Consider the following 14,010-nt stretch of genomic DNA (forward strand, 5'->3'; position numbering starts at 1 on the left):
TGTGTTGTAAAAACAGGGGAGGGAAAAAGAGAATAATTAGAGGAAATACTGAAAAGAAACAAAAGAGGTCAAAGAGAGACCCACAAGAAATAGAATTAGAAGAATTGAGGGAGAGTGTTTACTTAGAGTCAAAAAGGGATGATGAAAGAGAGTCTGGTGTGTAGTGTTGTGAAAAGACATTTCAATTTCTCCTAAAAATTGGGACTAAATGTTTTTTTTTGGGTTGGTTTTTGTGGTGATAATATATCACCAAAGGGGGGATTGCTGGAGCAGAGTTTTCTATTGAAAATTTATTGAGATTTAAGCTTCAGTTTTGTTTATATGTTATGATTAAAATTACTGATTTATAATCATTAATTACTAATTTTGTTTAAAGTCTTGATTAATCAACATTACTAATGAAAGAATTACACGCGGGAATGCATTTATGTTGCTTAATTAATACGTGAACTAAGTTGGTGAGCAGATTAATTAAATGTGTATGGCTAAAGTGCTATTTGTTATGTGTTTGCGCTTTGAAATAATACGCTTTTAAAATGCTTCTTTATGTTGCAGACGGCTAGATAATTACATACACATAAGGGTATTAGTGGGAATTAACACTGTATAATTATTACAATGTAGTAACGTTGTTTTATGTTTCTTCTAATTAAGATGGTCCGTTTTGGCCTAAACCAAGATGGCTGCTATTCACAGCCTGCACTCGAGTGATTGAAATGTGACGAGAGGCCTTGCTGAACATGGTTGAAAGTCACCTGACCATGGCTTCTGGCTGAATTAAAACTTTCCGTGAGGACAGCAACTCCAGGCTTGCTGCCAATTGACCTTGGAAAAGGATAAAGCCACAATGAACTTATGATAACTTGCGGTGGCTTCGCTATGGTTCCGAGGAAGAGCATTCATGAATGTATCGTTTTCTAGTTTGAGTTTCCTTCTTCCGTCTTTTTATTTTTGTGATTTTTGTGAGCGGAGGTTTTCTAATTGTTGCGAGTATACATCCTTTCCTGCTCGCTCTGCTCAATGGCTCAACGGATGTTTAGAGTTTGTTTGTAACTTTAGTATGTTAATTTTCAGTATAAATATTTCTAGACTAGAGAGGGGTTTACGCCACTTCTTCCTGAATTTATGCTCGTGAGGATCGATGCTGATTGAGAGGACGGCGACTCTGGAGACTTTACTGAGAGACCTGTCCTGATCCAATTATGACATTTAGCTAGAATAGGTAACTATGAGAATGATGATTTTGCTATTGATTGACTTTCATTTGAACTAATTTTAGATAAATAACCTTTTGTTTGAATTACAGTGTCGGGTGGTTATTTCTTTGTCATTTATTGAGTTCTCTAATGTGATTATTATTGTTTAAATCATGACTCGAGACAATATCATTAGGTTACATTGACCTCAGTTTAGATGCAGATTGATTTAGGAGTTCTCTCATATATTCAGTGTAGATTGAGTAATAGAACGTATGTTGGTGTGATGGGCCCTAGCGTATGATGAGTGTATGTGCATGTGACTGTGAAATTACTCTATCTATGGAAGTAGAGAGAATTTATATGCGCCGATCTGCAGCATTATCAGGTGAGGTAAGTCACACTGTGGCTTAGAGCAGGAACCTGTGTGTTATCAGGTGAGGTATGTCACACTGTGGCTTAGAGCAGGAGCCTGTGTGTTATCAGGTGAGGTATGTCACACTGTAGCTTAGAGCGGGAGCCTGTGTGTTATCAGGTGAGGTATGTAACACTGTGGCTTAGAGCGGGAGCCTGTGTGTTATTGCTGGAGCAGAGTTTTCTATTGAAAATTTATTGAGATTTAAGCTTCAGTTTTGTCTATATGTTATGATTAAAATTACTGATTTATAATCATTAATTACTAATTTTGTTTAAAGTCTTGATTAATCAACATTACTAATGAAAGAATTACACGCAGGAATGCATTTATGTTGCTTAATTAATACGTGAACTAAGTTGGTGAGCAGATTAATTAAATGTGTATGGCTAAAGTGCTATTTGTTATGTGTTTGCGCTTTGAAATAATACGCTTTTAAAATGCTTCTTTATGTTGCAGACAGCTAGATAATTACATACACATAAGGGTATTAGTGGGAATTAACACTGTATAATTATTACAATGTAGTAACGTTGTTTTATGTTTCTTCTAATTAAGATGGTCCGTTTTGGCCTAAACCAAGATGGCCGCTATTCACAGCCTGCACTCGAGTGATTGAAATGTGACGAGAGGCCTTGCTGAACATGGTTGAAAGTCACCTGACCATGGCTTCTGGCTGAATTAAAAGTTTCCGTGAGGACAGCAACTCCAGGCTTGCTGCCAATTGCCCTTGGAAAAGGATAAAGTCACAATGAACTTTTGATAACTTGCGGTGGCTTCGCTATGGTTCCGAGGAAGAGCATTCATGAATGTATCGTTTTCTAGTTTGAGTTTCCTTCTTCCGTCTTTTTATTTTTGTGAGCGGAGGTTTTCTAATTGTTGTTGTTGTGGAAGGAGAAAGAGAGTCAGGTGATTCTTTTTTCTTTCCAAGAGAGGCTTCAAGAGAAACATTGAGAGCCTCAGAGGAGAGCTCGGATTCTGTAAGAGTGCCTGAAGCTCCAACAAGCAGTGGAGAAGAAAGAAGGAAAAAGAATAATTCCACAGAGACTACGCCTGAGTCAGATGAAGAGATTGAGAATCCACTTGAGATTACACCTGGAGAAGTAGGGTCAGAAGAAGGTAGAGAGGGACAGATTGCGGAAGACCCCCGAGGAGGTGTAGGGAACATTCCTGATAAGCTAGGTGAAGGGACAAGTAGACAGCAAGAAGATTGCGTGTTGGAGATCCGAGGAGGGACAGAAATAGGGAAATCTCAAACGGTGGTGGAAAAGACTGTGGAGCAAAAGAAAATTGTTGAAGAACAAGAGGCAAATGAAATAGAATCAGATGAGAGCGAGAATGAGAAATCATAGGGTCGAGTTTTGAGAAAGAGAACTTGGATTGGAGAAACAAATACTAAAGAAGTGAGACCAAAAAGCAGTGTAAAAGGAGATCTTTGGCCTAACAAGATAAAGAGGCTGAGATACAGACTGACACGAGCAAATTCATCGAAAGCTGAACAGGTGAACGAGGTGTCTAGTCAGAATCAAGCAAAGGGTGATAAACAAAAGGTCTCAAAAGAACCGGAGGAGATCAAGAGAATCAGAAAACCTAACCAGAAGTATAGGTCACCGGAATGGACGTATGTGGCACTGTCTGAAGGTGAAGAGGCAGGAAGTCAAGGAAATCCAGAGGGGACCGTACGAGAAGTGGTTAAGGGGGAAACAGTAGGAATCCTGAAAGTTATCTTGACTGACATTGGAGAAGAGTCGGATGCTCAGGATGTTGTTGAAGATTTGATACAATTTGATGTTGATGAAGTTGAAGTGAAAAATGATGAAAATCCAAATTGAGTGAATTAAAGGAGTCACTTGGAGAAAAGTGAAAAGAAGAAAGTCTGAAATTAGTTGTTTGAAATAATATAGAGGTTAAAATTTCAGTAGTGGGGTAGAAGAGGCTAAGTCAAAAGACACTGCCAAAAGTAGTAAAATGGCTAACACAGAGAATAATCAAAGTAGATGTGCCTTCTTGAAAAGATGGTGTAGAATGTGCTGCTGCTGTACAGGATTATTAATGCTACTATGGGGTGTACTTGCTTTATTAGTTACTTTTAGAGTTACCATAGGTACATTTGAGATGCATACAGAAAATGTGACTAATGTAGGGAAGAGTTCACAAAAAGTAGTTCCAACTAGAATTAGTAATACTTACATACATAAAGATAGGTCGATTAATGATTTTTCTAGCAATGTTTTTTCAAAGTTATTGTATGAATACGTGAAGACAATGGAAGTTAGGGATTGCTACGTTTGTATGCAGTTACCTGCATCCGTTTCAGAAGGTGTTACTTATCACCATTTACCAGCTACGTATGGAATTTCCTGTAGTGTGTTGAGTAGTGTTTTTTATTTGTTAGGGAAAATAGATTATGAGATGTCTAATAAAGATAACATTTTTGGGCAGTTGCCTATGAACCAAAAGCTGCATCCAGCTAAAGAAGCTAACATTTTTGGTGAGATTTTTATTGAGAAAGAAGAATTAACATTAGATTACATTTTTAGAAACAATTTAACTTGTAGTTTGAAAAAAGAGGAGAAAACTTTCCTAAACATGGTAGAGGAAAGGAGAATGAGCATGCATGAAAAGGCAGGGAAATATAAAGTAAGTGAGACAATATGGGATATTGAGATGGGAAAGGAGTTGAGGAATGGGGCCAGTCCAACTTAATAATAATAATAATACTGATATTTGTAATGCGCGAACAGCTACCTCACAAGGAGGTGTCCCGGCGCTATAGACCACTGGGGAACCCTTCCTGGGTATCACTGTGAGATGGTCCCTTTCTGGGTATCTCCAAGGTGAAACCAGGCATCCCCAGCGTCTGTGGGGGGCCGTTGTAGAGATGAGGCAAGCTTAATGCCCAGAGTTGCCGAGTGTGTTCCTGGTTAGAGTAGGTACCGAGACGAGAATTATCAAGTCCGTTTTGACCCTGGTCCACGACCCTGCCGCGTCGGGAATTGAACCCTGGTCCCTGGCCAATTCTCTGCTTACGGGTCTGCCGCCTCTAACCAGTGAGCCACACCTCTCTAACTTTGGCTTTAGATGCACCACAGAAGGGTAAATTATGCATTACCAGGAGAAAATCCCAATATGATCATTATTTTGTTGGGACTAGTGAGTGCCATGATACATACTTTATTGCAACGGGATGGGGATTCAAAGGAGGAGAAGATCCAGTTTTCCCGGGAGTGTATTATATTTGTGGGAACAAGGCTTATTACAGGTTGCCTGACCATTGGTATGCCACGTGTTATGTTGGCCTGGTCTTTCCAAAGATTTTTCATATAGATAGGATAGAAGATGTAGAACACATTAATTTACTAACACGTTTTAAGAGAGAAACTTGGTCAGAAATTGTAGGTGATATTTTTGGAGCTTTAATTCCAGCAGTGGGAATTTCTTTAAATGCATATGGAATTCAGAAACTGTCAACAGTGGTGGATCGCTTATCGACAATTACCGCTGGAGGGTTTCTTTTGGTAAATACGGAGATGATTGCCGTACGTGCCATGTCTATGCAAAATCGACTTGCCCTTGATATTCTATTGGCTAAAGAGGGTGGAGTCTGTGGAATGCTGAAAGTTCAACATTGTTGCACTTACATTCCTGATGAAAGCAAAGATCTAAAGGTCTATATCAAAAATATTACTGATTTGCATGAAGAATTAGTACCACTGGAAGCTGAAAGTATCTGGACTAAAATGGCTAATAAGATAGTTGCCGTTAAAAGCTTTATTGCTAAGATAGGTAGTACCATTATTGGTAAGATATTATTTCCTTTGACATGTGTGATTGTTGCTTTATTAATATTAAGATTAGGGTGTTTGTGTTGTAAAAACAGGGGAGGGAAAAAGAGAATAATTAGAGGAAATACTGAAAAGAAACAAAAGAGGTCAAAGAGAGACCCACAAGAAATAGAATTAGAAGAATTGAGGGAGAGTGTTTACTTAGAGTCAAAAAGGGATGATGAAAGAGAGTCTGGTGTGTAGTGTTGTGAAAAGACATTTCAATTTCTCCTAAAAATTGGGACTAAATGTTTTTTTTTGGGTTGGTTTTTGTGGTGATAATATATCACCAAAGGGGGGATTGCTGGAGCAGAGTTTTCTATTGAAAATTTATTGAGATTTAAGCTTCAGTTTTGTTTATATGTTATGATTAAAATTACTGATTTATAATCATTAATTACTAATTTTGTTTAAAGTCTTGATTAATCAACATTACTAATGAAAGAATTACACGCGGGAATGCATTTATGTTGCTTAATTAATACGTGAACTAAGTTGGTGAGCAGATTAATTAAATGTGTATGGCTAAAGTGCTATTTGTTATGTGTTTGCGCTTTGAAATAATACGCTTTTAAAATGCTTCTTTATGTTGCAGACGGCTAGATAATTACATACACATAAGGGTATTAGTGGGAATTAACACTGTATAATTATTACAATGTAGTAACGTTGTTTTATGTTTCTTCTAATTAAGATGGTCCGTTTTGGCCTAAACCAAGATGGCCGCTATTCACAGCCTGCACTCGAGTGATTGAAATGTGACGAGAGGCCTTGCTGAACATGGTTGAAAGTCACCTGACCATGGCTTCTGGCTGAATTAAAACTTTCCGTGAGGACAGCAACTCCAGGCTTGCTGCCAATTGACCTTGGAAAAGGATAAAGCCACAATGAACTTATGATAACTTGCGGTGGCTTCGCTATGGTTCCGAGGAAGAGCATTCATGAATGTATCGTTTTCTAGTTTGAGTTTCCTTCTTCCGTCTTTTTATTTTTGTGATTTTTGTGAGCGGAGGTTTTCTAATTGTTGCGAGTATACATCCTTTCCTGCTCGCTCTGCTCAATGGCTCAACGGATGTTTAGAGTTTGTTTGTAACTTTAGTATGTTAATTTTCAGTATAAATATTTCTAGACTAGAGAGGGGTTTACGCCACTTCTTCCTGAATTTATGCTTGTGAGGATCGATGCTGATTGAGAGGACGGCGACTCTGGAGACTTTACTGAGAGACCTGTCCTGATCCAATTATGACATTTAGCTAGAATAGGTAACTATGAGAATGATGATTTTGCTATTGATTGACTTTCATTTGAACTAATTTTAGATAAATAACCTTTTGTTTGAATTACAGTGTCGGGTGGTTATTTCTTTGTCATTTATTGAGTTCTCTAGTGTGATTATTATTGTTTAAATCATGACTCGAGACAATATCATTAGGTTACATTGACCTCAGTTTAGATGCAGATTGATTTAGGAGTTCTCTCATATATTCAGTGTAGATTGAGTAATAGAACGTATGTTGGTGTGATGGGCCCTAGCGTATGATGAGTGTATGTGCGTGTGACTGTGAAATTACTCTATCTATGGAAGTAGAGAGAATTTATATGCGCCGATCTGCAGCATTATCAGGTGAGGTAAGTCACACTGTGGCTTAGAGCAGGAACCTGTGTGTTATCAGGTGAGGTATGTCACACTGTGGCTTAGAGCAGGAGCCTGTGTGTTATCAGGTGAGGTATGTCACACTGTAGCTTAGAGCGGGAGCATGTGTGTTATCAGGGGAGGTATGTCACACTGTAGCTTAGAGCAGGAGCCTGTGTGTTATCAGGTGAGGTGTGTCACACTGTAGCTTAGAGCAGGAGCCTGTGTGTTGTCAGGTGAGGTATGTCACACTGTATCTAGGAGCATGTGTGTTATCAGGTGAGGTATGTCACACTGTAGCTTAGAGCAGGAGCCTGTGTGTTATCAGGTAAGGAATGTCACACTGTAGCTTAGAGCAGGAGCCTGTGTGTTATCAGGTGAGGTATGTCACACTGTGGCTTAGAGGAGAAGCCTGTGTGTTATCAGGTGAGGTATGTCACACTTTGGCTTAGAGCAGGAGCCTGTGTGTTATTAGTGAGGTATGTCACACTGTGGCTCAGAGCGGGAACCTGTGTGTTATCAGGTGAGGTTTGTCACACTGTAGCTTAGAGCAGGAGCCTGTATGTTATCATTTGAGGTACGTCACACTGTAGCTTAGAGATGGAGCCTGTGTGTTATCAGGTGAGGTCTGTCACAGTGTAGCTTAGAGCGGGAGCCTGTGTGTTATCAGGTGAGGTATGTCACTCTGTAGCTTATAGCAGGAGCCTGTGTGTTATCAGGTGAGGTATGAAAACACTGTAGCTTAGAGCAGGAGCCTGTGTGTTATCAGGTGAGGTATGTCACTCCTGTGGTGTGTCACTAGTATACAGGTAGACAGTTGTGCTCCTGTGCTGTGTCACTAGTTTACAGTAAGAGGGTTGTGCTCCTGTGATGTGTCACTTATATACAGGTAGAGGGTTCTGCTCCTGTGTTGGGCACTAGTATACAGCTAGTGCCAATTAAGTCATCTTAATGAAATTGCTGAAGAAACACGGATCAGTCATAGTCTCTAAGGAAACAACACGTTTGCATTAATTGTTTTAGAGATATTTAAAGGTGTGAACCATGACAAATCTAATATGCAGCATATTTTGCTAAGTTTTTAATATCATTGGCATATATGTTGCATACAGATTTGTAATAATGAAAGTTTATGTTATTAAATTGAGAGACGTATACCTCATCACCACCATGATTAACTAACGTTCAGTGAGTTTGATACAATGCAGGAACCTTTAGCCCGCTCAAGATGAAGGACAGGTCTTTTGTGACATCAGCGGGGGGTGGGGGGCATATCAATTATATGCGTCTCTGTTGATTTAAAGGAATCCCCTCTCATAGTCAATTTTTAATTCAGAGTCCTCTTCCTTGTTGTTTCTACCCTCTGTGGGCCTATAAGGGTCTTCGTCAGGACAGGGTTCCCAGCTTCAGGACCTGTTCACAGTCTGCATCCTAGAGAGTGACTGGGCAAATAATGTCCTGCAATAGGGAAAGGGGCGACTGCCAATGACAACCATAGTTCTCCTTCATGTTCTGGCCACAGCGTTTCTACCCTTTGTGGACCTCTGTAGCGGTCTTCATCAGGACAGGGAGTTGGGGATCTGTTGGCAATGTGAAAATTCTACCAACTGAGTCCCAGAGCGTGACTGGGTAATTAATGTCCTGCACCAGGGAAAGCCACAGAAGGTAGTCAGTGATCTGTACGATAGGGTATGTTAGGACGGGAATGTCTTCAGAATGATAAACAGGGGTGTATGCCCGCAGTTAGTGCCTGACTGTATGTGAAACTGGTGTCCAGACCTTGCCTGGCCGTGTTATCATGCTACTATAACTTGTGCAGAATCCTTGGCCTATCCTTGATAAAGTGAGGTTCAGAACCTGTTTGCTGATGTGGGGGGGGCGCCAAGCGTGCACTCATCACCGAGAGGACACTACTTCCCAAGTCCTGAGTTAGCCACCTAATGTGGTGGTGGGAGCGTACCAAGTTTTGTGGATCATTAGTTATGACCCGACCTCTTTCCTGTGTCCGATGAAAGTGCAGTCTGTTCTGCTTCCCCCGTCTGCAAAATGAGTAGAATAAAATAGGACCCAAATCCCCCGCTTTCACGATCATCTTGACCAAGGACGGGAGTGCTTTGTACAGTACCCGGATCGCTGTGTGACCAGGGCTGATGTCTGCACAACAGACCGTCTCCCAGAGCTGAGGGAAAAGCACCCGAAGTCTGCATCACTTTCTGGAAGAGCTGAGGACCTGTCTAACACCTAGGAGCCTGCATCTCTTTCAGGAAGCGCTGAGGACCTGCCTAGCACCTAGGAGCCTGCATCATTTCAGGAGAGCTGAGGACCTGCCTAGCACCTAGGAGCCTGCATCACTTTCAGGAAGAGCTGAGGACCTGCCTAGCACCTAGGAGCGTGCATCACTTTCAGGAAGAGCTGAGGACCTGCCTAGCACCTAGGAGCCTGCATCACTTTCAGGAAGCGCTGAGGATCTGCCTAGCACCTAGGAGCCTGCATCACTTTCAGGAAGAGCTGAGGACCAGCCTAGCACCTAGGAGCCTGCATAACTTTCAGGAAGGACTGAGGACCTGCCTAGCACCTAGGAGCCTGCATCACTTTCAGGAAGAGCTGAGGACCTGCCTAGCACCTAGGAGCCTGCATCACTTTCAGGAGAGCTGAGGACCTGCCTAGCACCTAGGAGCCTGCATCACTTTCAGGAAGCTCTGAGTACCTGCCTAGTACCAAGGAGCCTGCATCACTTTCAGGAGAGCTGAGGACCTGCCTAGCACCTAGGAGCCTGCATCACATTGAGGAAGAGCTGAGGACCTGCCTAGCACCTAGGAGCCTGCATCACTTTCAGGAAGAGCTGAGGACCTGCCTAGCACCTAGGAGCCTGCATCACTTTCAGGAAGATCTGAGGACCTGCCTAGCACCTAGGAGCCTGCATCACTTTCAGGAAGCGCTGAGGACCTGCCTAGCACCTAGAAGCCTGCATCACATTGAGGAAGAGCTGAGGACCTGCGTAGCACCTAGTAGCCTGCACCACTTTCAGGAAGAGCTGAGGACCTGCCTAGCACCTAGGAGCCTGCATCACTTTCAGGAGAGCTGAGGACCTGCCTAGCACCTAGGAGCCTGCATCACTTTCAGGAGAGCTGAGGACCTGCCTAGCACCCAGGAGCCTGCATCACTTTCAGGAAGAGCTGAGGACCTGCCTAGCACCTAGGAGTCTGCCGGGGAGAGAGGGAAGGAGAGTGTCACTGCCTGTCAAGGAGAGAAGCCCAGCATATTTTCGGAATGAGAATCATCCAGAGAAAGCTGACTGCCGGTCGGAGAGAGGACAAGAGTTATCTGTGTTGTGTGGGTTCTCCCGGAGCAGTGCCGAATCATTCAAGTGAGAATCACCATTGGGTCGTATGATGCCCTGATAAGTGCCTGCTGTTGTGTGATATCATACCTGCCCAAGAAGAACCACCAGCAACGTTGATGGAAAGAACTGATCCGGCCTGGGAGGCTGCAACTGCCAATGATGACCATCTGCTAAATACTAGACCCTCAGGCTGCAACTGCTAAGAGCGAGTATCTGTGGGCAACGGGCCTTAGAGGCCACAGCGGTCTATGACGAGTGTCGCCGTGCAGGCCTGCTGAACTAATTATCACCAGCAGTCTTTGTCCCAAATGAGGCTTCCCTACAGATCCGCGTAGCTGACTCCGCTGATACAGGAATGGGTACTCTGAGCACCCCACCACAGAGTAGGTATAGCAGGGCAGAGAAATCTGCAGTCTGAGCAATATAGTTTTTGCCCGTGTGAACTCTTTGAGGCAAAAGCCATTGAACTGATGTACGCAGCAGCAAGTGGAGTGACCCAGATTGAACGGAGTCTGTGCTTGAATAAACCCTATGCTCTATGACATCAATCAATCAAACAGGATTTATAGAACGCGGCTAATCACATACAAGGGTATGCCGGCGCTGAGAACATACAGGAGACCACAGATATTAAAAATTCTACAGAGGGAGAAGGGCACCAGAGAGGGTGCTGTGCTTTTTGGGGGATTGTACATTGCAACCCTGCAACTGTATTTTTATTAAACTATGTGGTGTTTCCCTTTATTTGGGCTTAAAGGACTTTAGTTCTGAAGAACAGGGCTAGACATAACAATATTGCATCTGTTGGTTGACTGTTGAGTTCTGAATGCCTGCCCCGCCCTCTACCTCCGTGAGAAGCCTTTGACTGCTCGACCTCGCTATCCTGGGAGTCAAGTGCAGAGAGGGATGTCCCTGACCCAATGTCGAGCCATAGTAGGACAGACTTCAGGACACCAGAGGCAAATGACCTCAGTAGTACACATTCACAGATGAATATCTCCAGACTGTGTATACACAAACCCAGCAGATTCACACTCTCACATAGGCACACCCATACATATTCACAAAGAGATGCCTATGTAATCTCACTGATGTATAACTCAAGACCTATGCACACACAAGCTCACAGACGTACACACATATAGACTGATGTATAACTCCAGACCTATGCACACACAAGCTCACAGATGCACACACATACAGACTGATGTATAACTCCAGACCTGTGCACACACAAGCTCACAGACGGACACATACAGACTGACTCCAGACCTGTGCACACACAAGCTCACAGACGAACACACATACAGACTGATGTATAACTCCAGACCTATGCACACACAAGCTCACAGACGCACACCATACAGACTGATGTATAACTCCAGACCTGTGCGCACACAAGCTCAGAGAAGCACACACATACAGACTGATGTATAACTCCAGACCTATGCACACACAAGCTCACAGACGCACACACATACAGACTGATGTATAACTCCAGACCTGTGCGCACACAAACTCAGAGAAGCACACACATACAGACTGATGTATAACTCCAGACCTATGCACACACAAGCTCACAGACGCACACACATACAGACTGATGTATAACTCCAGACCTGTGCACACACAAGCTCACAGACGCACACACACACACAGATGCCACGTTTTTGCCCACTCACAAATACCACCAGAATATGCGATAAGCAAACCCCTAGACAGGCATTCACATATGCAAGTACAAACCCACATCCAATAAATCCAGACTGAACCATACACAACCCTCAAACACACATGTACAGATATGAGCACATGCATCTGGATACTCTATGGCTCAACATGTATACATGCATACAAAGACACACAGAAACATTCGTTCCTGCCCTCAAAAACACACAAACACAGAGATGAGTAGACATGCATGCACTCCCATGAATAACTCCATGACCATCCATACATGAATACATATTTAAACACGTACACCTAAGCATGAATATGCACGCACACATACGCGTGCACGCACAAACACACACACTGGTATATACTCACAGCCAGCTAATGCGATATATTTGTGCACACACACACCAGTATGTAAGTACTACCTGAAGGTCAGAAGAGTAATTCTTGTTTTTATTTATTTTTGAACGAGCCTTTGGCTGATTTCAGCCCCAATATCCAAGCACAGTGACCCCGGTCAGTATATTTATTTGGAGGGGATCATGACGCAGTCTGTAGGGCGACTCATCAGCCTCTGTGTGTCACCACAAACACACGGCACAGACATAGACAGACACACAGAGACACAGCACTCCCTGCAGCCACTCACCCTCATGGTTTTATATTGTTCCTCTTCCTTGACTTTAGACTCCAGAATATATTCCTCCTCTTTCTTCAGAAGACGCCGCCACTCTTGAAGTTTTACCTGCAGAGAAGAGAGCGCAAGAAATAAGTGTATATTTGTAGAGTGTGGTCTTACTCACAAAAAAGAGTCACTACAGTATCTGCCACACGTGCCCGGACTGTATATACCAGTCATACATTAATAGTGTAAGTACCAGCCACACATATGCAGATTGTATGTACTAGTCACACATATCAGGGTTGTGAGCACCAGCGCCAAGTATCACAGACAAAGACACAGACAACGGTGTCACTTCTTTGGTCCTGTTCTTGCCTAGAAAGACACTGTGCTCACTTTAAGCCTAACTGCATGGAGAGATTTAGACTTGGAACTACTTTAAAAAACACACTTTGTCCTATAGACATTATGACATATTTTAGAACAACACACAACCATGTGAAAATATCTAATCTAACACATTTTTATCAGTGCAATAACCATGTATGCAGCCCATATACCAAGAATAAACAGGAAGCATTTTTGGTTAAAAGAATGTAAAAAGGTACATTATATGTGAATTTCTGAATTGATGTTCATTAATGCATACTGTGCAGTGACACAACCTAGTTTCAACCTCCAGCCTGGTTCACATCCTCCTTCACACACATCTGAGGCGTCCTCATCCCTAAAATTAGATGCTTCCACACATAGATCACACACTCAAACCAGGATGAGGGAGGCTTGCAGTCACACACCAGACACTCTGACCCTCACTGTTAGTAATTCTACAAGACCCAACTCTTTCAAGCTCCTCTCCCGCTATTGACCTCTAGCAATCTCCAAAACAGCATCCTCAGTATACACTAACGGCCTCCATTCAACGCAGCCACCACACATTCTTCGAAGACTTCCACCGCCAACACAAGATACATGAAGGAAGCCTTCTACACACTACTAAAGACACTGGAAATTAAACAACTCATCAATAGCCCAACACAGTCAACACACAAGGCCTCAGTCTATCAGCATCTCCTAATATCTGCGGCTAGACACCTATAGCCCTCGACTGGACTGATCACCTTTCCATCCTCAACTGGATAGACCTCCTTTCCATCCTCAAATCGACCGACCACCTCTCCGTCCTCAACTGGACCGACCAACTCTCCGTCCTCAACTGGACCGACCTCCTTTCCATCCTCAACTGGACCGACCACCTCTCTGGCCTCAACTGGTCCGACCTCCTTTCCATCCTCAACTG

At 42.8% G+C, this 14,010-nt stretch overlaps 1 protein-coding gene across 1 annotated transcript in view; it reads right to left on the minus strand.

The window, feature by feature from the left end:
- The window catches only part of LOC146869558 (E3 ubiquitin-protein ligase TRIM39-like), a 183,008-nt gene that overhangs the window by 153,033 nt on the left and 15,965 nt on the right, over positions 1 to 14,010 (minus strand). The window contains exon 2 of the mRNA XM_085606123.1: positions 12,738 to 12,833. Within this exon, the coding sequence (XP_085462249.1) occupies positions 12,738 to 12,833 (96 nt within the window). The remainder of the gene's footprint in view (positions 1 to 12,737; positions 12,834 to 14,010) is intronic.

The sequence above is a fragment of the Triturus cristatus genome, chromosome 1_1 (assembly GCF_964204655.1).
Source record: "Triturus cristatus chromosome 1_1, aTriCri1.1, whole genome shotgun sequence".
Lineage (NCBI taxonomy): Eukaryota > Metazoa > Chordata > Amphibia > Caudata > Salamandridae > Triturus > Triturus cristatus.